This window comes from Lonchura striata, chromosome 3 (genome assembly GCF_050655825.1).
Source record: "Lonchura striata isolate lonStrDom1 chromosome 3, ASM5065582v1, whole genome shotgun sequence".
Taxonomy (NCBI): Eukaryota; Metazoa; Chordata; class Aves; order Passeriformes; family Estrildidae; genus Lonchura; species Lonchura striata.
In genome coordinates, this window is record NC_140705.1 from 75,004,465 (window position 1) to 75,030,595 (window position 26,131).

General features: G+C 37.0%; 1 protein-coding gene across 11 annotated transcripts in view; it reads right to left on the reverse strand.

Moving 5' to 3' along the window:
- SMOC2 (SPARC related modular calcium binding 2) overlaps positions 1 to 26,131 on the reverse strand; it is a 136,591-nt gene that overhangs the window by 12,922 nt on the left and 97,538 nt on the right. For all 11 annotated transcript variants that reach the window (XM_085575477.1, XM_085575476.1, XM_085575475.1 and 8 more), the window contains one exon: positions 23,517 to 23,599. In XM_085575477.1, the coding sequence (XP_085431603.1) occupies positions 23,517 to 23,599 (83 nt within the window). The remainder of the gene's footprint in view (positions 1 to 23,516; positions 23,600 to 26,131) is intronic.

The window sequence follows — 26,131 nt, forward strand, 5'->3', positions numbered from 1 at the left end:
AAGCTTGTGATTAATTCTATATGTGTCTGTTTTACAGATAGATTTAGGCTCTAACTACTAATTCTTTGGGTAAATGTGGAAGAAAGAAGGGATAATATTCATAACAGAAACACAAGATCCTATAAGCAGCTTTTGCAGGCAATTGAGTAACAAAGACTAAGGCATTTGTTGATAGGAAAGACAGCCCATTACACTTATTTCAGTTCCTGTACTATTATTACTAAACAAGAAAAAGAAAATTAGGTCAGATCATCAAAGCATAAGACCGCAATGTGAAATGGCTAACTTCTGATTACCACTTTTTAGTTTGTTTTTCCTTCCATTAAAGGCTTTTGAGAAGTGAATTTCTTGCTGCTAACAGCTCTGAGATGTCACTGTGACAACTCGGAGTGATGAATCAGTTGAAACATGGTAATCCTTTCAGAGGCCATCCAGCCAAAAAATCAACAGCAAACTTGAGAAAGTCTTTGGATCTTATTTGCTGTTCTTAAACATTCTCTTCCCACTGATTAGGACACAGAGAGAAGTTTAAAAATTAGAAAGGTACCCAAAAGTGTGTAAAAGAGAAAAGCAACTAGATCTGATTTTCAAAATATTATACTTCTGCTACACCATATTTCATGACTGCCTGGACTTGAGATAAGCAGCCGGTATGTCTGACTGCAGTAACACTTTTAAGAATAGCTTATTAAACTGAAATATTTTGGAATCCAGTTTTATATAGTATGACGGGCATCTGCATCTCCCCATTATCACTCTGAGAGTCTTAACAATTAGCAATAAATACTGCTTAGACAGTAAAAATACAGTTATTTTTAGTAGACATTTATTACTTCCTATTTACTTGTATTTTCATCATGTTGTTATATTTCCTCTCAGGAGAAGGCTATGAAAGAAAACATATTTAATTATCTCCATTTAAATATCCATTAAAAAGGAAAAGCTATTACAAAGAATGTATGTTGTTGTAATTATGGAAGTGACCTCAGAAATAAGGTGCATAATTCTGGTCTCTTGATGGAAAAATTGAACTAAGGGGGCCTGGCTTAGTGGGGATGTTTTTTACATTACTTAATTAATCTAAGCAGCCTGCTCCTTGGAAACCTTAATGAAAAACAGTCTTTTCTACAAACTGATGTTGATTTTAACTTTTCTGGCTGAGTTTTGCTGAGATTTTACCACTGGAAGCATAAGCTGAAAATCCTCAAAGCACCTACTATCCTCTAAAGCCACAAAAAATGTCTTTATTCAGATGCTAAGAACCAGTGGTCATTAAATCAGAAGAAGGAAATTCAGAGCTGTTGGGCCAGCAGCTCATATTCCTATTAGAGCAATTTTCGAAGAGTCCCTGTGCACAGAGTGGTACCTTCATGCCCGTGTGTGAGTCTTGTGCAATCATACGTAACATAGGATGGATGGAGATGGTAGATTAGCACTCTACATAGAGATACCATTTTGTACATGTTAGATCTTCTCAAATACACCTTTGAAACACTGAACATTCATTGTTTTGGTGGTTGTTTTGTTTTGTTTTGTTTTTAGAAAAGAACAAATGGAGATGGTAAAGTGCAATGCCAACCTGTGGCACACAAATGGAATATTTCACAGATGCAGTGACTTGGTGTCTTTTGAATCTGGAAATAAAAGCAGTGGCAGAACCACCAAAAGCAAAACTAAGTGCTACCAGGGCACAAAGCATATTGTTGCATGGTAAAGGATAAGATGGAAAAAAAAGATGAGGAAGGGAGGAGCAGAAAGGAGGAAGAAGATCTAACAATATTGCAAGCAGTCACATAAAATATCAGTCTTTACCCTTGCTTTATTTTGCTTATATGTGTAAGTACTGAACTTGGATTAAGAGACAAATTTTCACCAGTTTTACCTGATTACTTTTTTCACCCTCCCTTCCATAACTGGCAAGTGACAGATTTAGAAACTGGATATCCAGGCTAGAATTAATGGCAGGCAGGCATGGCTATTTTTGGAACATTAACTATATACTGAATTGATCGAATCAGAATGGATTTTTACAGAAGTGATTAAAAGAGGTTTATAAAATAGAAATCCTGGAAGTAACTGAAGTGAAACAAGAGTCAAGAAGTACCACTGAAGCATTACTTGAACACTATGGAATGAAATAGTTCTTGGAAACCTGGCATCACAAAATCTCCCTTTTTCTTTATGCAGTTTTTATTTTGGGATCTGTGTTACCTTTCTGGACACTTTCCATTAAACATGATGGATTTCCTCTGGAAATATAATTTTGAATCTCAGTGGTTCATCCTTTGCTGGACAAAAAGCTGTAAGATGACTAATACAAAAAACATAAATACAACTTACAATTCCTCAATATAAAACTCTTACAAGGTATGAAATTACAAAATAATTAAATTCCTGTAGATCCTGCTGAAGGAGGTGGGCAGACTATGACAGACTGAATAGGCCCAGGCTTTAATAATCAGACACTATTTATTTAAATTAAAGATGATGGTCCACTCCTAATTCAACATTACCCAGCTCACTTCTCCAGGGTTGACAGAGGTCTCTGTAGCTACAGCAGGTTCTCAAACCAGCTTTCTTTGCAAATAGACCTCTGTTTGGAAAAGATCCTCCAAGTCAAATGTAGTACTGTGTACCTCATTAAACAATAATAAATTAAATGCTCAAGTAATGATGAACTGGATTTAATCCCACAAAAAGCAGGCAATTGAGAGTTAACCATGCCACACTTAATTTGCAATTTACAGTAAACACTGAGGAAATGAACACATCCTACTTGGTAGCAGAGATCCTGCAATGACAGACGAACAATGGAATAAATTAAGGATGGAGATTAATGTAATTATGGTTCTAAAGTGTCTGCCAGGAAGGATGCAATGCAGCTGACTTCATGTAAAACAGTTTACAGTGTGCAGTTTGATTACAAAGTGCCTTGGGTCACTTTACAGCAGGAAGATCCAATGCCATGATAACACTCCATTCAGGATTATGAGGACACCGAACCACTACACTGCAGGTGAGTTTCATTGGGTACAGAGTGGCCTGATTCCCCTGTGCATGTCTGTCAGAGTCTGGGACATCCCTCTGGCTGCCCTGGCTGTCTCAAGACCCTGGCAGGGGGCTTGAAGACCTTGGCATGAAGTCAAAAACACCTGTGGCTTCGATTTTAGCCCATGGAAAAAGCTGCCAACTTTGTACGAGGAATTACAAGCCACAAGGGTTTGAGTAGTATGATATTTGGATAACACAGGGTGAAAAAGTAGAATTTTGGGATTTTTTAGATGAGAATTCAGCGGGTCAAGATGGAGGGATTTGGGCATGTCCTAGCCTTCTTCTGCTTCTTCTTGTCCTCCATGTCTTGGTGTGATGGTGGCACTTTTCTATGGTTTAAGGTGGAGACACACTGTCTAAGATAGATGATAGGTATTGGCACAATATTGTAAACATACTACACATAATTTTTGATATAAGTGTTAACACCACCCAAGGCGACACGCAGAATGCCATGGCCAACTTGCTAGATGGAGCTCAGCAGGTCAGAGAAAGAATGTAATAGGTAAGGAAAAATAAACAACCTAGAGAAGCTGATCCTATGCATTTCAGACTCCTTCTTTGGCTGCATGGGCTAGGAAACAAGGTCTTTTACAATCTTAGGGTCATTCGAACACCTCAGACCCTGAGGCATGTCCAGCATTCAGGCAGGTACTCAACTAAGGATATCCTGCAGCCATGCCAAGGACTGGATTTCCTTGCTTTTGTGCAGAAGCACAAAAGTCCTGTCAACTTCAGCAGATATCATAAAATGTAATGCCAACCAGGTTCCTCAGAGTCAACTGGCTCTTGGTACAAACAAACAGGCAATATCCAAAAGGGCTGAGGAGAGACGTTATTGAAATGTGAAAAACAGTCAGGTTTATTGACATGGGACTCTACAGGAAAAAAAAAGAGAGAGGGAGAAATATTCTATCATCTCCTCCAGACATCAGGCATGGTCTACAAACAAACATGACCCTATTTTATACACAGGCTGACATGGCATGTCGTGCGGCAAGACTGAGCCAGTGTAGACAGTTATGGCAGTGTATGTGTGTACAGTTTATGGAGCAGGTAATGGAATCTCATTTGTTGATAACACAGCAATAAAAACACACAAGCGAGGTTCTCAGGTGTCTTACTCTGTGCTGCTGAGTGAATGGAGAGAGATGGAAACAAGACATTGCTTTATAACTTTGTGCCCTGGGTATTGAAGAGGATAGGGGAAAATTCGATCTAAGTCTACAACAGCAGCATCCCAAATGCTCAGACCCAGCAAAACTGAGTCCTTCTTGGGCATGGTTTTCAGCCATGCATTTTGCAGCAGTGCTTGCCTGTTGATGAAGGTAACTGAAATAATGACTCTGTCATTCATATACCCCACATTTCCATTCTAACTTTTATTCTAACAAATAATTCTTTAGTATATGCATCCTCTAATGCTGATGTAGTATGTGGTGGTCATTTGCCACTACAAGTGAATGAATGGAAAAAACTTATTCAAAGCTAGGAGTCCATGCTCTGTACTTACAGATACCCGAATTCCAAGACATACAGACTTTCAGTCTCTGAGCTTCACACGACTAAGGTAAACAAGCCCCCCTATGCAGATGACTAAAAAAGGGTTCACATGCTAGATTGTCAAAAATCACTTGGTGTTATACTGCTGGTTGAAACCAGGAGCCAAAATAGTATGTAATGATCAGGAAAAAAAAAAAAAACAAATACGTAAACCTTTAAAAATGCCTAGGATTAGATCAAGATATTCAACATGTATGTATGGATTATAAGAAAAAGGCAAACAGTTACAACCTATCCATTTCTACCAACTGATAGAAGCACATTTGCAGAGGATTTTACAAGTTTCAATTATGTGTGCCATTGCAAAGACTAGAGCTTAGGCCTGAACAATTTCTGTGAAAAGTACATGAATATACGGTAAGGGCAGTGAAAGGAGGAGAAAGACATGGAAACTGGAGAGAATCAGATAGAAAATCAAGGGAGAGAAGAGAGACATGGAAACCAGTGGAGAAAAAGGCTGCTTGAAGTTCCAAGCAAACTCACAGCCTGTGTGCTGACACAGACACCTCCAACAGCACTGACAGAATATTAATCTTCTTCCACCATTCTCCTCCAAATAGAACTGTGATTCACTGAGATAGCTCTGGAATTCACATGAACTGGCTTCTGGTGGTTTTGTTTTCTCTGCTTCTTCCAAAGCCATGTGGATAACAGGGCAGAATCTCTGCATCTTTAGCTGCATTTGCAGGGACAGAAGGGTTTTATATCTTCCTATTATTTCTGGCACTCTCAGTATGTGACAACAAAGTAGCTCTCTCTCAGCCTGGCCAGGAAACAGCAATTCCATCATGTAGAAATAGTCAGGATTGGGTAGTTTATATTTTACTCTGGTGCAAAATTCTTTTTTTAATGCCTTTTTTTTTTTTTTTTTTAAGGGCAAAACACCCTATCCCATCTTGTCCAAATAGCTTGGTGATGAGGGCACGCAGCTGAGATGGAAGAGACTGAGGTTCAACTCCCTGATCCAAACCAGACAGAGCAGGGAGTTGAAACCTGGCTTGCTGTTATCCCAGTGGAATACCCTAATCTCTGACACTAGAGAGTTAGGTTCAATTCCCTGCTCTGTCTGGTTTAGATCAAGAATTTGAACCTATGTTCTTTCCTCTTCAGCTGAGTACTCTAATCATCAAGCTATTGTGTGTCCACAGAAGGGTTCCTTTTGCTGTGAGCAAGCCCTCAGAACAAAGAAAATGTCAGAAACAATTCCAATTGCTACACTAAAACATTTTCTTCAGCAGAATAACAACAGCATCAGAACTGGACAGCATGTTCTTTAAGTCAGGGCTTCATCCTGCATGGCATAAAGAAATGCAACCATTTCCAAAAAGCATCTTCCAAAAAGCCTGGTAAGTGTGTCAACACAGTCTTTTCACTAGATCAAATGAATTCATGAGCTTAAAGAAAAACATGGACTTCAGTGCTTTGCTGGACAAAGGCACTGCTCTTCATAATCTGAAGAGTCAAATTCTCAGTAAAAAGGTTTTTGCCTTGAATATTTTGGTTTTAAGGGCTTTTCCCCTCACCAAACAACAGAGTTGTGTGAATGGATGTTTAAGCAGCACTTTATCATTCTTCCATAGGATAAGCTACTGCTTAAAACTTTTTTCAGCAAATACAAAAGAGAAGCCTGTTGTTTGATATAAAAACACATGAAGTCTGTTGGATTTTATTTTCCAACTTTCAATCCATTCAATTTAAAACTGAGCATTTAATATATTATTCAGTTTAAGTATTTAACTTAGAGGACATTAAAACAGTAGAAACTACAAATTTCAGTGGTATAAAGTTGAATCCAGAGCACAGTGGAAAAAATTGGGCAGCTGGAGGGAATCAAATATTCAGATGTCATGGAAAAGAGTGAAAAAAAAAGAACCATTATTTACAGGGGCAACAAGAAGCATAGGGCACTCCAGTGGTTCTATCTCAACCTGACAATTTCCACTGACAACACAGAGCACAACCTTAATTTGTCTTTTATTTTTCTTTTTATGTTAATATGAAAGGTTTCACTCAATTGTCTAAATTTTGAACAGAAAGGGAACTCACACAGTAACTTCAAAAACATTAACAAACTATAGTAAAACACCTAGGTTTGTCTATAATATCAAGTGTATCTTGGGTTGTTCAGATGGAGCAGAATCTATTTGATCCATGAATTTCATTAATGTTTGAAGATAAAAACATCTATCAAGACAAGGGGAAAGAAAGGGAGTTCCAAATTCAAATTTTATAATAATTTTTTAGTGAATTTTATTTAGTCTGTTTTCTGGGTTTTTTTCTGCATAAAAAGGATCACTTTTCATCTCTCAAGTACTTGAGAGATTCCATTAATTATGCTGATACATTTGGAAATGGTTACCATAAAACCATGAAGAAGAATATAAATGCCTAGCTATTAAAGACCATTTCAAGAATAAATTGCTTTTCTTTTATGACAGGCATTTATCTCTTGCCTCTACTGAAAATATAATGAGTATAGAATGTCCTTGTTTTATCTGCCCTGTATTACAGTGTTCTGCTTTATCTGTAAACAGAGATAAATGACTAAGAAGAAAACTTAGGCTTAGAGAATTAGTCTTCTGCTGTTGAAGTACAAATTTTGGGTTGGCAACAAGAAAATTAACCCAATTAATTTCTGTCTCCAAATTAAAAATATTACTAAGTGAAAGTTCTGAAGCTAAACATCTGAGAGAGAAAAAAAATCTGTGTGAGGGAGCTTGACTTGAGCCTGTGCACATGGTATGAATCCTAACTTTAATAAAAAATTATAAAATTTATTTGCAAAGAAACACTTTAAAAAAAATGTATTCCTTTCCTAATGTTAGGACTGAAAACATTAGCTGACCTATGAGTTCTAAGACATAGGGCATAGAAGGTACCCTTCTTTTTCTACCCTTCTCTTCTCTTTCAGAAGTTGAACATCTTCTGAAATTCATTGTACAAAAAGGAAAAACTTCAGCATCAGGACATTCACTGTAGCCCACAATGAGTTCACCTTTTGTATATCACCTATATAATTACAATTAGAGTATGATCCAGTGGGTCTGTTTTTTTTTCACTCCCCCTCCAGACAACCACATTTGATTTCAAATGAAGAGTTCAGGTTTGATAGATTAATTCATAATAATTTTATGATAAGAAATGCGTGCCTCTCCTTTCATATTAAACCAGAGTTTTCTGACCTGCTTCTTGGGCAGATTTCCTTGAGTGGATTGTAAAGAATCAGAGCAGTTTATATCTATTCGCATTCCTCCTTCCCTCGCTGCCTTCCACACAAAGTGACTATCAAGTGAAGCCTGTCTGCAAGCTGCCCTACAGCCAGATAGGAAGAAGCATTCACCCCAACGCTTAGCTAAGCCTCCAAGCTTAAATCTCAAGCAGCTAAGGAATTTGACAAAATAAGGTTCCACTGTAGAATAAACCATATAGTTTTCACTCTCACAGAAGAACTGTGCTTTCCCAAATAATGCTACTTTAACCAAGCCACCTGCCTATGTCAGGGAAATTAATGAACTTCAAAAGTAAAAACAACTCATGATGAAGAGCAAGCCCTGTTTTTCTAAACATCGGAAATGCCAGCACCACAGCAGTGAACCTTCTTTTTTACCCAGCCAGACTGGGAACTCTAAATTAAAGCCCGATTCCTGGACCTTACATGTCCAGCCACCACACTGCACATTAATCTCCTCCCTCGATTTAGTTGCCAAGTTTGCAATAACCCTGTGTGATGCATGCCTGGAACTATGACTTTGGCTCCAAGAGAATTGTGTACCTTGTTAATGCAGGGATCAAAATACCTGTTTAAAGAAATCAATTTTTTATAGGAAGTTCAAGTAAGCGATTTTTTTTTTTTTTTGTGTAATCCCTATTAGAGTAAACTTTTCCTATTGACAGTTACACCTAGTGAATAAAATGCTACACATAAATCCTGGACAGTTCATAGATCTAATGAAATGGACTTGTAAACATGTGAGACACAGATGTTGTAGCTCTCTTTGCTCTCATTTTTTTAATCAAGAATGAAAAACAAGGGTAAAAGAAACAGAGGAGACAAATGATGAAATCAGCATTGTGTCCAAGCAAGTGGGCAGTTGAAATAGAAAACATGATTTCAAACAGCTCATAACAGATTGGCATTTTAATGTTTGCAAAAAAAAAAAAAAAAAAAAACCATTAAATGTAGTCCAGCTTGCATAGGAAAGTTTCATGAAAATATTAGTAAAACTTAAGGAATTCAGAGAACAAAGTATTTTTATAAAAAGGAGACTAGCTTCCTTTGATTCAGTAGGAACCAGACTAAATTCAGAGAATAATCATTCCTTTCAAAATTTGACATTAAAATTATATATCTAATATTAATTATTTTTATCCATTACTTTGGTTCAAATTGATATGGTAATGTCAATAACACCTAGAGCATGAACTCCCAGTTGGTGTTGTTTATGAAGTTTGGATGACCCTAACTTCTACAGTACATCTGGTGTCCCAGTTATGATGAACTATGCTCTGCACAAAGCTGATAGGAAAACTTGGATCCAGCTGAACTACTAAGGAAGAAGGGAGATATTTACCAAGAGCTCCTAATTAACTAAATGTCCTGGCTTTCCATCTGTAAAATATCTCATATTGTGTAAAGAAAGTAGTCCTTTGATATATATATAGCATAAAAGCATCAATCACATTTTTTTCTGAAGCAATCTTCCTGCTTTTCTAAGACAAAAGATGCTGAGACACAGTTTTAAGGGCTGTAAAATAAATGTTCTCTCATGCTTAAGTATATTCCAATTTTTTAATAGGTATGCAGGACAGATCTGAAAGATAAGTGTGCAAAGTGCTGAAAAGTGTGGCGATTTCTAGTGCTGTACATGGTAACCCACCACTCAGTAGCTTTCAAACACATAGAAATCATTGAGAAGTGGAGAGTGTGGGTATGCTCAAGGAGTCACATTGTACATGCAGTGAACCAAACATCATCTGAGGCTGCTGAGCTCACTGACACAGCAGAGTGACTCTTCTCTGTCAGAGAAATGTGTCACAGAACCAGCTCTAAGTAAAAAAAATGAAGGCACATACATGTGCTTACAGGCAAATGGGCTGGTCAGAGCAGCTCATCCCACTTCTGGTAGGGGAATAGTTCAAAACCCCTGCTAAGTCTCACTGACAGGAAAATACAAAAAGAGCTCATTCATCACATCTCACCCCCAGCCCAGACTCATGCCTGTGCAAGCTGGCCTCTTCCATGTGTGCAAGGAGCATGGGAGTACTCCATGGAAGTCTCAAGTCATCTTGGCACAGTGGTGCACACAGATGGTGTCAGCCCAGCCTCACGTCCTGCAGCCCCACTGGAATCTGGAGTTTGAGCTGTCTCTACAGAGCAGGAGAGCTGTGACATTTAGAGAGAAGAGGATGTGACATCTTCCCTCCAGATCCCAGCATCCCTCCCCATAATATGTCAGTATTCACAAGAGATACTTGGATCAAAATACTGACACTCCTTGAAACCTTCTAATGATACTTGCCACTGATTTTCCTTCTGTGAAATAAAAAGCAAGAAAAATACTAGTATCAGAGGTCTCTTTTGTGAGCTCTTTGTAGGTATCCTGCCCTTGTTATTGGTTTCCTTTATATAATTTTACACCCTAAGAGAACTCGTTACAGTGAGACTATTTTCAATTTAAAGTAATGAATTAGAAGCAGAATTTGAACAACAGTTTATGAGATTAAATAAAATAAACTTCTTCTTTAGAGCAAGTAACTGCCAAGCATACAACTACAAACCTACTTTCAAGAAGTTGTCTATATAATCATCTGGATTATATCAACTATTGAAAATATTGGCAAAACATGCATTTACTTTTTCTGTTCTTAATACAAAGACACAATGATTTTCAAATTTCTCATAGCAAAATCACTGTTCTTATATTTGCAACTTGAGTGAGGCTAAGTAAAACTATGATTTCTTTCTCTAAGATGCATCACAGTAATTCATTACAAACAGCAGAGATAGGATACAGCTTGCAGAATGGCTTTGATTAATTTCAAAACATGAGAAAACTACTGAGAATATATATGGAATACATTTGCAAGTAGAACCTGTTTATGATCCTTTCCTAGGAGTGTGAGTTGAGAGGCATAAGAAGATCTCTGTTTGTAAATGTGAATTTTAGTATAAATACAGATTTAAATTAAGGGCTATGTTAGCTATCATATAAACACTTTTAATCTACATAAATCAGAAACACATTATTCCTGGGTGATGAAATTACTAGCACACATAATTCCAAAATCACCAGAAGAAATTATTACACTCTAATGCACCTTCCTAAACCCTGCACAAGTACATGTTATTTTGGGAAAAAGAATCCAAAACTCTCTTGTACAAATATTTCAGAGAGTTTACAAACATTTTATTAGGAATATTTTGTATCCTTCCAGCTCTTTCTTTTATAGTGTGAATTCAGCTATACAGATCTCAGAGAAACACAAAAATTCTAAGTAATAAAATCCTTCTCTAAATAATTCCAAATTGACTTTCTGTTTTCAAAGCCTAAGGGACAAGCACCACATATACTGAAAAATTTCTAAGGGTAGAAATATGTACTAAATAGCGTAATGAAAAAACAGCAATCTTTTATTTTCATTGGTTCAGAAATACCGTTTTGTGACCATTTATATATTACTTCTCTAAACTGAAATTATGATCTGAATATTTATTTCCAGCATACATGAAAAAGTAACTCTGTTCATTATTGGTGATTGATGATTATATTTAGATGCACCCATAGGTGCACAACTAATGGAGTTCTTTACAATGCCTTCCTGCTTGGTGAAAATGAGAGACACAGCAATAATAGCAAGTGAGATTGGAAAGCCAAATTCCAAATGCAATTTATGAGTTAAATCCATATTTATCCATAGCTCTCTATTCCTTTCACCACCAGATGTATAGTAGACAAAATACTAACTACTACTACTACTAGCAATATAGCTGAATATGTTAGTCAAGTGCTATTCCTAGATTCTGCTTTTCTCCTCAGTGAGCCAGGTGAATTTTTCAAACTCTGGGTTTATTTTCTGTGAAAAAATCTGCTGCTCAGCTCTAGTAGACATTTTTCATTGTAACTGTGGCTGGCTACAAAGCCTAGGAATTCACTTATCAGTACTTTTCCCCATTATAAAGTTCACAGCACAGAAGGGTCTGTAGTGATTAAGAAGCCATAAATAAAGCTGATAAATACTCACTCTGCTTCTTAAATTTATTTGATTCAATGACCTTTGTCAGCATTGAACTTTGTTCCAAAACTAATTTTAAATTGGATTGCTACTAGCAAATCTGGATTGTGTACTCAAAGAACCCAAATCATAGACTCGTAAGGATGCATTCTATAACTCTCCAGTTAGAGAACAGGACTAATACCCTGGAACTGAAAACCCCTGACTTTGCGCTGGTTCTGACTGTCTGTATCTCATTTAACAATCAGAGACTGCATAGCACATAGAATATCAAGGGTTATGGAACAACCTAAGCCTTTGTCCTACAGACACTTATGCCTGGGCTTAACTTTACAACCACATGTAAAAGTTTCCTTGATTTTAATTGTACTAATCACAAGAAGAATGCAAGTAAGTGTTTGCAGGGTCAGGGTTCAGCAGGTCATGGATTTTACTTTAGGGATATTAACAATGAGTTGCTTGTGGATGACTTACAGAGAAAAAAATCTTTACCAGAAAACATTTCTAGATAGCAAGCAAATTCAAGAACTTCACAAATGCAAAGGGCAAAATTTGTGACTCATTTATTTCCCAAAATTATTCATGGATTTTTGCCATATGCTAACATCAGGAATCTATAAACAGTAGCACTCCTGCTGAGCTACAGAAAAGCAAATTTCTGAACCTTGTGAGGCATTCTGAATTTTTTGAAAGAATTCCCAGATGTTAGTATGGGGCCATTTCATTTTTTTCTTGAGGGCTCTAAGTTGTGGAGGCCTATAAGCTGTACTTAACCAAGGAATAACACCATGTATTTGAAAAACACTGAGATAGTATCATATACAATTGCATCCCTGTGAACAAGAATATTTACTCTACATCTCTTCAATAAGCCCAGAAAAATGCATTTTCTGCATTTTAAATACCTGATGCGAAGAAGGATCTGGAGTAAAGCCAGCTGGCTTAAGCTCAGCCAGTGTGAAATGAAGGTGACACATGCTGGCAGACTGAAGCACTTTGAGGAATTGGCAGGAACTTTCACTGCCTCTCCAGCTGATGGCATCTGTCCACCCATTGTCCGAGTGGCTTTGCAATCAGCTCAACTGTGAATTTTCCAGGCATCATCTTGTTACTGTGTATTTGTGCAGTGCCCAGAACACTGGTATCCCAGACTATACAGCTATAAACTGCTGTGATGCAAACAATTAACAATATTAAGCGCGGAGTCTTTCCAAGCTCATCTCTGGTTGCAGGTTCTCCATACAACAACAGGAATTACATCCTCTATCTGTGGCTGCACCAAGGTTACAGCACTTCCTTACCAAGACAAAGCATGGGAAATTAATCATGTCTTTGATCCACTGTGATAAGAGGGACAAAACCTGGCATTACCTTTGAGTCTCAGTGAGAAACTATGTTCAATAATGATATTTTACTTTGTAACATAAAGTCAACCTCAGTGAGATGTGCAACACTCTTCTACTGGGGATCAGTTCCACTGGTCTCAGATAAGCTATAACATGAGCATTGAATGGACTCTGATTATCAGAGACAGCCTTTTTCTCAAAAGAAGTAAACAGAGTAATTCTTTTTTGTGGCAGGCTAAGTATACTGCATGGTAGTGCATATGAGACTATCTCAGTGTTTTTAAATATGTGATGTTATTCCTTGTTTGAATTAACCTCTAGGCATCCACAACTGAAAGTCCTTGAGGAGGAAATTTTACACAAAAAAAGCCATTTGGAGGCTAAAACAAAAATATTTCTTCAGAAAAATATATTAAATGATGTGAGATCAGTGTCAACAATTTTGACTAAATCTTGTTCATTTTCCTTGACAAGTAAATTAGGCTTACTGCTTGACACTTTCAGTCATTATTCAGCTGTGTAATGACTGATGTTATTACTGTATTGCACATTAAGTTATTCAAAATGTTAGTAAGTAGGAGGGCTTGTGCTGGCTTAATTTTTCACAAGCCCTAGCCTCGTAAGTCTGCATTTCAAAAAGTCACTGTTTTATGAAAAACACAAAATTTCTAGGGTGATTTATTGTAAGTACAGGATATTTTCATAATTGCTGGGAATTGAAAATCCCACTGAATTCACAGTTGTGACGTGCTCATTTTATTTGAAAACTGGAACATTTCTCCAAGTGATTAAACAAAAAGAATAAATGTCTAACCATTACTGTTCCCTCTTGAAAATATAGCTCCAGATATACATTCAATCTGAAATTAAAATATTTATTTTTCCCTGTCCAGAGATTAAACATGAGAGCTGTTTCTGCCACATAATCAAGGAGAACTTGTATCCAAGTATGAAAACACAACAAAACAAGAGATCCATTTTGAAAGGAACAGTGTTACAAATCCATGGCATGTTTTTTATGCAATTTACTCTATCAGATTATAAAGGAGAAGCCCCATGCCATGTGCCTTTGAGGAAATAGTGTCTTATTATATGACTCCCACTCACTGTCATGATAAGATTCAGGTGTCATTTTTCATTATGATTACAGCCCTGGCACACTAAAATGTTTTCACCTTTTCCATTCAGTTAATATGAGCTTTTCTTGACAGCTTTCAGATTGCAAGATGATAATGACTGCAGGCATTCTGGCAGAAAACACTGAGGCTATTCTATATCAACCTTCCTGCTGGTGTTTGGGTTTTTTCTACTGCTGACACAAGAGCTACAATTCAGTTGCCCCGCATTATTATGAGATACCTCTCCTATGCCTTCACTATAACAGAGATTATTTCAAGATTTTTTAAAAGCATTTATTGAAGTTTTTAGTTTTAAGAATACAGCATCGAAGTTTGTTGAATGAGGCAAATTATTTAATTCCTTTTAGGTTCCAGTGTGATCAAAGTTTCACTCTGCTCATTGTAGGATTTTATACTGGGCATAGACACTACCTCAGTATCCCACAGTAATGTACTTGGAGCTGTTTTAAAAGGGTCTGTGTGTGGCATTTTCACTGTAAACTTTAGACTGTCTTTAAAAGAGGGCAAGTATCTTGATTTTTCTTAATACTCACATGTATTTTCTGCAGAGACCTTGTTAAAAGAAACAAAGATGTTTAAAATGTACTGTTTTGCAGTTTCTTTTGGATTTCTTGATTAAGCTAATCTCTGCATTGAAACATTTCACATAAATTTATTTCCTTCTTTGCCTCTTTACTATTATAAAAAAAAAATAGAAGGAGAGTAAATATAATATTAGGGATTAAATGTAACTGTACAGCTGGTGTGAGACAACCTCCTGGGAAACCAGCCAGATACAGGAGAACGTTCTCCCTTTGGGCATGTTCTCCTGGAGATGTTCCATTGCTCACAGTAACAGCAGGCAAGACTGCTGTCCTTTAACATGGGTTTGTTTGGAAAAGGAGGACAGCAACAAGCGAGGTGAGAAACAGAATATATATTCTTTGACATAGCCAAATGCTGTGAAGCAAATGAAGTCAGTGTTTATAAGTTCTATTTTTAGCCCCTTTAAATAAACATAAAATTATAGGTTAATATGAAGTAGAGCAATGAATGAAATGCTATTGCTGAGCCAGTAGCACCACCTTTAATTAACAAGTTTTTTCCTTTTGTTAGCTGTGAAACAGTTGTGTCTTTCACTGGCATTTTACTAGTAACACAAATGCTTTCACTGTAATTTTTATAGGCAAATTTGCACATTAAGTAGTTCTTGGGTTATGTGCTTGAGATTATTTTTTTTCAAATATTAATATTTCTACTGCAGTTTGTGTGAAGATACATTATAATAAGAAACTATTAAAAATTGAGGCAAAATTAAAGCCGTATGAAGAACTGTGGCCAGATAATTATAAATCAAATCAGGATGAGGAGATTAATAGAAGAGGGTGTATAGGAAATCAATGTGGTCTGCAGAGCCTTGAAAAATAACTTGCAAGACTTCCTCCCTCGGGAGCTAAAATTCCCACTGGGAGACTAAAATATGCTCATATAGCCAGACAATGGTGTAATAATATTGAAGTTACTAAATCCAAAAGCACAAGTAAACTATTGTAGGTTTAAGGCACCGAGTCCTCTTTGGAGGATCAGCTGCTCTGAAGCCATAGCAGTGGCCCCAGCACTTGCTTGAACCACAGAGCTATATAGTGGTGAGGATTGCTGCCTCCCCCCTCCCTAGGCCACTGCTGCACACACTAGAGACAGCAAGTGCTTTGGGAGGGGAAGTTGCCATTCTCCTTCCTACCCCAGCACCAAGGGACTGACAAGGAGTGTGCATGGCCCTCCAGAACACCTCTGCACAGAATCATCAAGGTTGGAATAGATCTTTATAATTATCCAATAGAACCATCAACGTAACACCAACCTAAATCACCCATGAAGCAAAACCTCAAGTGCCATATACAGACACTCCTTGAACACTTTAAGAGACAGTGACTTTATCACATCCTTGGACAATTTATTCCGATACCTAACAACTGTTTCAGTGAAAATTTTTTTCTAATATCTAACCTGACCCTCCCAAGGCACAACTTAAGATCATGTACTCTCATCCTTTCACTTGAGACATGACGAGAGACTAGCCCCTCCATGGCTAAAACCTCCTTCAGATAGTTTTAGAGAGCAGTGAGATTCCCCTCCTGAGCCTCCTGTTCTCCAGGCTAAACACGCCCAGCTCCCTCAGCTGCTCCTCATAAGACTTGTGCTCCAGACCCTTCACCAGCTTCACTGCCCTTCTCTGAACACCCTCCAAAACCTCACTGTCTTCCTTGCTGTGAGGGGCCCAGTACTGAATAGAGCATTGAGGTCTGGTGTCACCAGTGCTGAGTGCAGGGAGAAAATCACTCCTCTAGTCCTGCTGGACATGCTATTCTTGAGACAGGAGAAGATGTCATTGGCCTTCTTGGCCACCCAGGCACACAGCTGGCCAGCTGTAAACTAACAACCCCAAATCTCTTTCTGCTAAGCAGTCTTAAGCCACTTTTCCCCAAGCCTATATCGATGCATGGGGTTGTTGCAATACAAGTGCAGTACCCAGAACTTTGCTTTACTGAACATCATGCGGTTGTCCTCCACCCACTGATCCAGCCTGTCAAGATCTCTCCGCAGAGCTTTCCTACCCTCCAGCAGAAAAACACTTCCATCTAATTTGGTGTTATCTGCAAACTTACTGAGGATGCACTAAATCCCCTTATCCAAATAATTGATAAAAGATATAAACCAAGACCAACCTCAATACTGCATCGTGGGGAATATCAGTAGTGACTGGCCATCAACTGGATTTAGTTCCATTCTCTACCATTTTCTTGGCCCAGCCATCCAGCCAGTGTTTAACCCAGTAAAAAGTACCTCTGTTCAAGCCAAAAAAAGACTCAATTTCTCCAGGAGATTGTTGTGGAAGACGGTGTAACAGCCTTTACTGAAGTCTAACCATTCAACAACCACAGTTTTTCCCTTATCTTCTAAAGCAAGTCTCCTTCCATAGAAGATTAAGGTGCTCATGCAGGACCTGTCTTTCATAAACCCCCACTGGCTGGGCCTGATCCCCTGGTTGTCCTGCACATGCTGTATGACGACACTCATGATGATATTTTCCATTACTTTTCCCATTACCAAGGTCAGGATGACAGGCCTTTAGTTTCCCAGATCATCCTTTCAACCCTTCTTGTGGATGGGTGTTACCTTTGCTCACTACCTTCTAATAATTCTGGGACTTCTCTAGTTAACCAGGACTGCTGGTAAATGACTGGAAGTGACTTGGGAAGCTCTTTTGGCTAGCTCTCTCACTCCTCTCAGCTGCACCCTATCTGGGCCCACAGACTTGTGGGTGTCTAACTGGCATACAATGTCATTAGCCATTTCCTTTTGGATTATCAGGGCTTCACCCTGCATCAATCATGAACTTCCAGCTCTGGGAGTTGTACCTCACTGCTGAGCCTCATGTCTTCCCTGCAGACCCCACCATGCTCCAGGCAGGTCCCCTCCATCTTCTCGCCACACATCTGTTCAGTTCTGCCATCACTGTCATGAAGGTTCGCGCCACATTTGAACCAATATTTCCTGGTCATAGTCATTTTTTTAGGTAGTTCTGCTCCATAAAGAGCCTTTTTGCCAAATACATCTTGGTAAATAGAAAAGCACAGAGCTCAGGGCAATAGTTACAGGCTCATTCAAAACACCTAGCAACTTCAGGTGTTTGCATGACTACTCAGAGCTTTAAGATTCAATAGCAGAAAGGAGTATTTTGAGTATTAGCTCATGCAGCCAGAAATCTGGTTACATCATAAAAATATAATCCTTTTAAATCACAGTTCAGTGGACACAGTTACATGGCAATTGACCTAACAATTTGAAGCTCATGGGAAAGAGGACATGTGTTAAAAATTTCCATTATGCCTTATTTGATGCCTTTAAAAAAAAGAAAACTTTAGTCATTCAAATATTTAAGAATGCAAAATAAGGTAAGATTAGTTTCTACTTGGTGTTTGTACCAGACTACACGGTGGAAATGAAGGACTATGGGGAAACAGACTAAGCTACATGAGGTAGGGCAGTGGTGGTACCTCAGTATTTCAGCTGAGAAATTCTCTGGCACCTTATAAAATCTGATGCAGTCATGGTCAAAAGTGGAATCACTGCATGATAGAATGAACCTCAAAAGGAAAAGCAGTTAAGCCTCTATCACTTTCCTTTTCTTTTCAGATGCCTTTGAAGTGAGACACTTCATATGATGGCTGTTTGGCTCTGGGTGTTGCATCATTGTGGTTTGAGTGCTTCCGACTATTTCCCTTTAACTTTGGAAAAAGATACACTGCCAACAACCAAAAGTAAACTGTACTTATCCACACATAATTCCCCGGTACCTTAAATCATGAGTTTCACCCCACAAAACATAAACTGTTCAGGGTCAGTGCAGGATTATCCCATCAGAAACACAGTCGATAAAGCCATTACAATAGGAAGAAAATTGGGCAGTTAGAATATTTTTGTTTCTCTTAAGTAACACAAAAATTAAATAAACAGATGAGTTAAACTCCTCTCATGTATGATTTTCAGGAGAAAATATTAACTACTTGAATGCCAAGGTTAAACTAGCTTAAGAACACCCATAGTTCAAAACAAGAGCTGAGTCAGTAGTAGGCTATGGAATTAGAAAACAACCTCTAGTTTATATTTAAGGAAGAGTTTTAAGGGATTCATTTTGGTTTTTTTATTAAGTTGATTAGCTATACAAGGGACCTTTGTCAAGACATTTCAATTGAGTCATAATGTTCTAAGTTTGACTTAAACTGTAGACAATCAGAGCACCACCACCATGACTAACAGAGCTTAGGCTCTGGATGGAAAGCACTGAATTTTGGATTTGGATTGTGGGAAAAAGGGTTGTGAGGAAAAGGGGGCACAGAGAATTTGAAATCTGTCTCACAGAAAGGGTTGTGAGGAAAAGGGGGCAAAGAGAATTTGAAATCTGTCTCATAGAGGCTGTGCAAAACTAATTTGGATCCTTCTTGCACCACCAAATATACTAGTGGACAATAAAAACCTGGACAATAAAAACCTTCAGATGCTCCTTAACTTAGTGCTATCAAAACCCTGAAACACTCATCTTTTTATGAGAAATGGTCTAGAGTCAAAAATTGTAATGATAATAAACTGAAGTGAGGCATTGCCAGTAAGGACAGAAATAAGAGTGAAATGCTGATCTTACGTCACCAGTAAAACCTACAGAAACTTGAGTGCAATGGATGCATTCTACTTCCAGCAAGACAAACTGAGATTAGCATCTCAGTAAAACAAAATAATCAACAGTGAAGAGCTATGCTATTTTAGAGAAAATAAAATAGGGAGACTTTCAATAAAAAGGGAGACTTTCAAGACTTCTAGTAGATTGATTTACTACATCTGCACATTGACCCAAGTCATTATACTGTATTGCTGTTCAAGGCACTGTCATTTCCAAACTATACTTTCCCCTCTCAAATTATCCTTTTATATAAAACAAAATATCACAACTGTAGGAACTTCCAAAAAACTCCACATTGTGTCAATGAAATGGAGAAACTTAAAAAAAAACAAAATAATATGTTAAAAAAATTAGTGGTCTGACTTAAATTGACAAAACCATAGCAATTGAGTAAAGTCTGAAAATCCAGCTTGACATTGTGTCCCTTGCTAAAACGTATGTGCCATTTACTCATTTATTAGTTTTGGGGTTTTTTTTCTGCACAAAAGATAAGGGTACTTCTAATTAAAAAATATTATGTGAGCAAAATTACGTTCCCTTGAATACTTTAAAAATTTTACCATCTACTTTTCAAATTTCAGGTCCGGGTAATGAAAATCATATTACAGGAAAATAAGATAAATTCCCAAGTCAGGTAAGAATACAAAAATCTTCGATCATATAAAGTACTATCCAAAGTTTATCCAGCCCTCACACACAGCAGAGGCTAACAGAGACTTCTTGCTTTCAATGCATACTTCTTAAATAAGAAAAGGATTTACCCAGGAGATAAATTATCTGAGAAGTCTGGCACTGTCTCAGTATGCTATCATGTCTTGCTCTCTTACACACCAAGTTCCTTTTCTTCCAGGTTGCTTAGAGCAAAGGCAAGACTACCTTTATGAACAGGAAGCTTATAAGGGCACCTACACCTCATTTCATCATACTATATGTTTAGCTTAACTAGCCTTCAGGCTAAACCCTTTTAAATGCTCTTGATCAGCTTATGGAGAAAAGTGAATTCCTCTTTAACACACCAGTAATTCAAAGTATGGAAAAAACTATTCAAGGCTTTACATCAGAGAGCTTCCATTTTCTGTATAACACAGAAGAGAACAAAAGGTCAAAATACAAATGTTTGAAAACTCTGACTGTGAGAAAAATAAAAAACCCTTTTGTTTCCATAGTATGTGAAATTCTCTATACTCCTTTTTGAGTTCAATTTCATTATCTCAGAATTACCAGTTTCTGAGAAGGATCACAACCACACGTAACCTCAGAAAAATGCTTTGGCTTTAAAAAGGACTAGAAATGTAATGGGAAGAATTATTATTATTATTATATAACTTCCAGCCCAAACTAAGAGATACAGGTGGCTTGGAACATCCCTACAAATATTAGACTAGCCTTCAACTTCAGATGCTTTATATTAGGTTACCTTAGGATGTGAAGACATAGTCATAGCTAAGTTTAAATTAGTGGGAATTTTGCTGTAAACTCCAAAGGACACTTATCTGCCACAATTTTGCCTTAACAAGGTATCAGTGCTTGCCAAAACTGTATCTTGATTTACTTACAAATTATTGCAAAAAATATTTGGCTTAACATATAATGAGTTCAAATTTTCAGGTGGTATAAACCAGTGCAGTTGCAGAACCAAGCCAATTTAATCCACTTGAGGATTTAAGATCATTCATAGCAGCAAAGTAATTAATTTTAAGATCTTCCTGGTTTTACATAGCAGGTAGTCAGAGTGGTTTCACCAAGGGCTACTGCATTTTTGTGGCTATAATCAACAAATCAAGCAAACCCATCCCTTCAGAAATGCATTATTCCTTAAAAGTAAGACTCCAATTAACCTAGTTTTTTTCTTTATTCAGTCCTGGCACCACTCAGCAATTATATGCTATATTTAAATTTAGACAACACAGATACGAACATGCCTTTGCAAGGATGCTTACAATAGAAAAAAAGAATAACAGTGATTCATTGCTATTAAAAAGTTGATTCATATTAGCTATTTACACAACTTTGTGTTACTTGTTAGCAACTAGAAATACTTGTACAAGATCAGCTTTCAACCTCCTTTTTTAAAAAAATTGTCTACAGTAAATTCAATTCATTTCACTTGATGTAATGCTTTCCTAATATGAAATAAATTTGCCATTTACTGCCAAATGCACTTGTGCATTTAGCCTTGCAGGGAGAGAATGAAAAAAAAAAAATCTTAACACAACTGCAACTGGGAAGTAGCCTCTTCCCCCAATTACTTCTACAGACATGTACTCATTCCATGCTGCTGCAGAATAGGAGATTCTTCTAGCTAACCTATAAGTATTTAAGAAATATTGGTATTTGCCTTATTTTAAAATAAAACCAGGCATTTGAAAGTCAAAGATTAAACAACCTGAGAGAGAGCAAATATATGTCATACAAATAAATTATAATAATTATAGCTTGCATTGCTGTAGTAGATTTTTGGACTAAAGTTCACATAATGCAAAATATCATAATGTAAAAAAAAAAGGGAAAATCCATATACCATTTCCTAACTTAATGAAGATTAATTTTTCAAGTAGGAGCTTGCAGCACTGAAAATCCTTGTTAACAGTTTCACTGGAAAAGTATCTTGATTTTGGATAAATCTTTATTACTGTACTGTGTGAAAGAACTAGCAGTTTAGATCAAAAAAATAGATATATGCAATCTTAAAAACCTTCACCTGCCCATTCTCTCTCTTAGATTCCATCTAGCAAATGCTTTTCAAAATATTTAGCAAAAGGTAGGAATGACCAGTAAGTGGTATCTTTAACTTCAATACTTGTTTCTTCAACTTCTGCTCTGCTATATCTTCTGAGTCAAGTTCTTTTCATTCAGAAAGAAAACTCCATAAAATCAAGTAACCATCCAAGTGTGTATCCATGCAAGTGTTGTGTGAAATAATTTGTTGAAGATGGCTAACTTTCCACTGGTTTCCATGGAGTTGCAAATAGCACAGAATAATTTGGGTTGGAAGGGACCCTTGAAGGTCATCTTGTCAAGCCCCACTGCAATGAGCAGGGAATCTCCAACTAGGTCTTTTGATTAGCTTCTATATAGAACACAACATAGAGTTATATCTAGTATTTTTTTTTATTATACCTTGTAATTAAATTTATTTCATGTCATAGAGCATTGTGTGTTCACTCAATATGCATTTCAATGCTGATGGTCATAAGTTGAGACTTATTGGCTGATAATCATCTGAATGTTTCTTTGGGTGACCAAACTAGATTATTTTTCATTACATGAAAGATCTGCACATATTATTTACTTCTTTCTGATTCAATGGCTGATAGTGACTTGTAATTCTATCATAATGTGCAATATCACTAAACCTGTTACACCTCAAGTTATTTAAGCATCCTAAAAGACCATATCAAAAATTAAGGAAGTCCACTGACTTCTGTGTAGCTCAAGTATCCATAGATAAGATCTCTCACATGATTATAAAAAGTGTGAAAAAAATGCAAACTCTAATAAACACTGCTTTTTCCTTCAACAAAGAATAATTTCAAAATGTATTACTGTGAGGTAAACTGACCAAGATACTCTTGAAAAAAAGTAATGTGGATACATTATTTAGACTTATTTGAAGATGGAGGCAAATTTCCCATGTATTTTGCTAGAAAAAGGATTATGAAGTATAGGTTAAGCTATCCTGGATATATTTGCTGATTTCCCTGATATGAGAGCAGCAAAGAATAATTTCAGTAAGTAAATGTGATGGCTATTAAACTACTGACTAAAATGAGCCTTACTTTCTCTGACTAGATCCCAGGACCTGTATTGACTTACACTGTTCCAGAGTCAAAGACTTTCAGTGGCAAATCAATATAGTGGTATCTAAAAGATACCTTGTTTTGATATAGTGCAAGGAATTGCTTTCTAATTTACTGTAGTGAATGAACAAAGCATGGAATACATAAATTTATCAGTTTCACTGACCTTGAAGCTGGCGCCCTTTGTACAAATCCTTTGTTTTTGTAGGGTGAGCTCTGGCACCATTATCACATTTAGGTTGTTCATACCTAAAGAACAAATAGGAACAAAATAAAACCAGTCAGGTTAACTGGATTAAGAATTAATTAATTTCCAATTTTGTAGTCCTTCTTGTATTTAGGGAATAAGCCTGCATTTTTATTTGGAGAGCATTCCAAATGTATCTGTCTATTTTTCACTTACCTCAAAGAAACCATCTTCATTCTTCTGGAATTGATACCAAACTAAAAAAAAAATTTCTCTCTTCTAAAGCCCACTTTACAGGGAGAAAAACTAAAGAATTGCTATAAATTAATACCAAAAAAGATTTTGAAAAATATACCAAAGAAACCCCACAGAAGCAAGAGAAAACAAAGCTGTCTCCCACCTATAAAACAAAAAAGTCATAAACAGTACCACAGACAGTATTCATGTTGGGAAACACCAGAGATACAATTTCAAAATCACAGCATGGCAGGTAGTGTATTTGGGTACTACTACAGCTCTAAATTTGTGTGCTACTGTATCTTGTAAGAAAAAAAAATAGTTTAAGTAAGAAGGGTTAACCATGAATGTTTTGAACAAGAGTGAAAAAGTGATAAGATTTCCAGAAGAGATGTAATTGGGCTGGACCTGCTTGAAGTGAACTGTGAAGAAGACCAAATCTCCACCTGCTACTGGAATATTCTGGCCTTTCTGTGCTTGCCGAGTTTACTTAAAGTCACTTTGTTAGTCTAACTGGTAACAAGAATCTGTGCTATTTGTACTTCCAACAAACAGTGACTTATGCAACACCACCAGCAATATCTTCTATGCAAGACCAGGAGGCACAGGAGCATCTGCTGATGAATCTCACCTCTTTTTCTATCCCACTATCAATGCATAGTAATCTTTCACTCAACTCAACGGTGTCCCTTTCTGAGAAATTTCTACTTTATTGTCCTAAAGTAGACTGAAGTTGCAGAACTCATCAGGTAGCACTTCAGAGAATGTTTCAACTCTCAGTTAAACTAACATGAATTGGGTCTATATACATGTGTGTGCACATACTGCTCACTGAATCTAGATTCTTTCATAGTTTATATAACTGAAGTTCTCCTACTCCAACTTCACCAAAATCATATTTACTGTGTGGCATATTTACATATCTTATTAAAATATACTAATCCTTTTTTTTTGGAACAAAATATTTCTAAAAACATTGAATGGTGGCAATGGCCTTGATTCAGGTCAGACTGCTTCTAAAAACAATGCCTAAATATTTTGCTTTTAATTATCAGGCAACATAGAGAACTGCAATACTATTTTTTCCTTTAAGTGCTTAATTTATTTTTATACCATCTGATGAAACTGACTACTGGCCCGTCAAATTTTGGCTGGTGCAAGAAGGTACAGTATCATTTTTATGGACATGGGAGAGCTATAGACTCTTTTTTACCCTACAGAATGGCAGAAATAGAAGGTGCTTTGATAACACGGGTTGGATTCAGATACTTGATGGATGACCACTTCAATCAGCCAGGAAAACAGTGAAAGGGAAGTCTCTGAGCAGCACTCACTAATGCAGTATCTGGCAAACAGCCTGGCCCCTGATTAATCTGATACCTGACTCTGCCTTCCCCTCCTTCTCTACCATTACTGTGGCTGCTCTGTGCCCACATTTCATTTTTTGGCCTCTACTCTTCTACCCTTTTGGCTGATATTTTTGTTAAATACACACATAGTTTATCACATACAAACTAAATCTATAAAAGCCCAATAGGTGTTAAAATGCTGCAATGTGAAAAATATACATTTAACTCTTTAAAGCAAATAAAGAAAGAAAACAAGTAATTTAAAATTTACTATACAGGAAAAGCCATCGTGAAAACTGATAAGAAAAACAGACTTGCTTCAGTTTTCATGGATAAAGAGTGGGAATGGAATAGCATGTCAGAATGGAGCACTGTCAGGTTAAAAACAGTGTAGTTAAAAGACATCCCAAGTTACTCTTTTGAATTTAAAAGGGGAAAGAATCCCTAGCAGTAAATGTATATCTAGAATTGGCAAGGGCTTAGGAAGACTGCTTTATATCTCTTATCAGTCTACTGGGAAGCACTGAGATTTACTGAGGTGTACAAAGCAATAGAGGATAGAGGCTTCCACAGGGATTCTACAGTGTGGGCAGACTCATGAAACAGATGATTTATGTTTCTTTTTAAGTTTAGAGGATCTTGTGCAAGTTTGGGGTTTACTCTGCACGAGATCCTAGTTGCCAAAAAGCTTACATGTGAGAACACAGCTGAGGGTCATGCTGTGATTTCCGAGAGGCGTTGGGAGCCAACTGGTGAGGACCACACTGACACTTTTGTGGGAATGGTTGTTTTTAGCCTTTAAATGCATTACCTCCTTTTAATCCAGATTTATTCCACAACTTTACCTATTTCTTTTGATTTACTGTCTTAAATATCCTAGAGGGGTTCTTCATTGACACACCTTTATTTTAACTCTAGAACAAGTGTATTTTTTTCTGAAATACCTTCACTGACAAATGATTTTCTTTTTTTCAAATGACAATGTATTAGAAGGTAAATGAGTGTTAA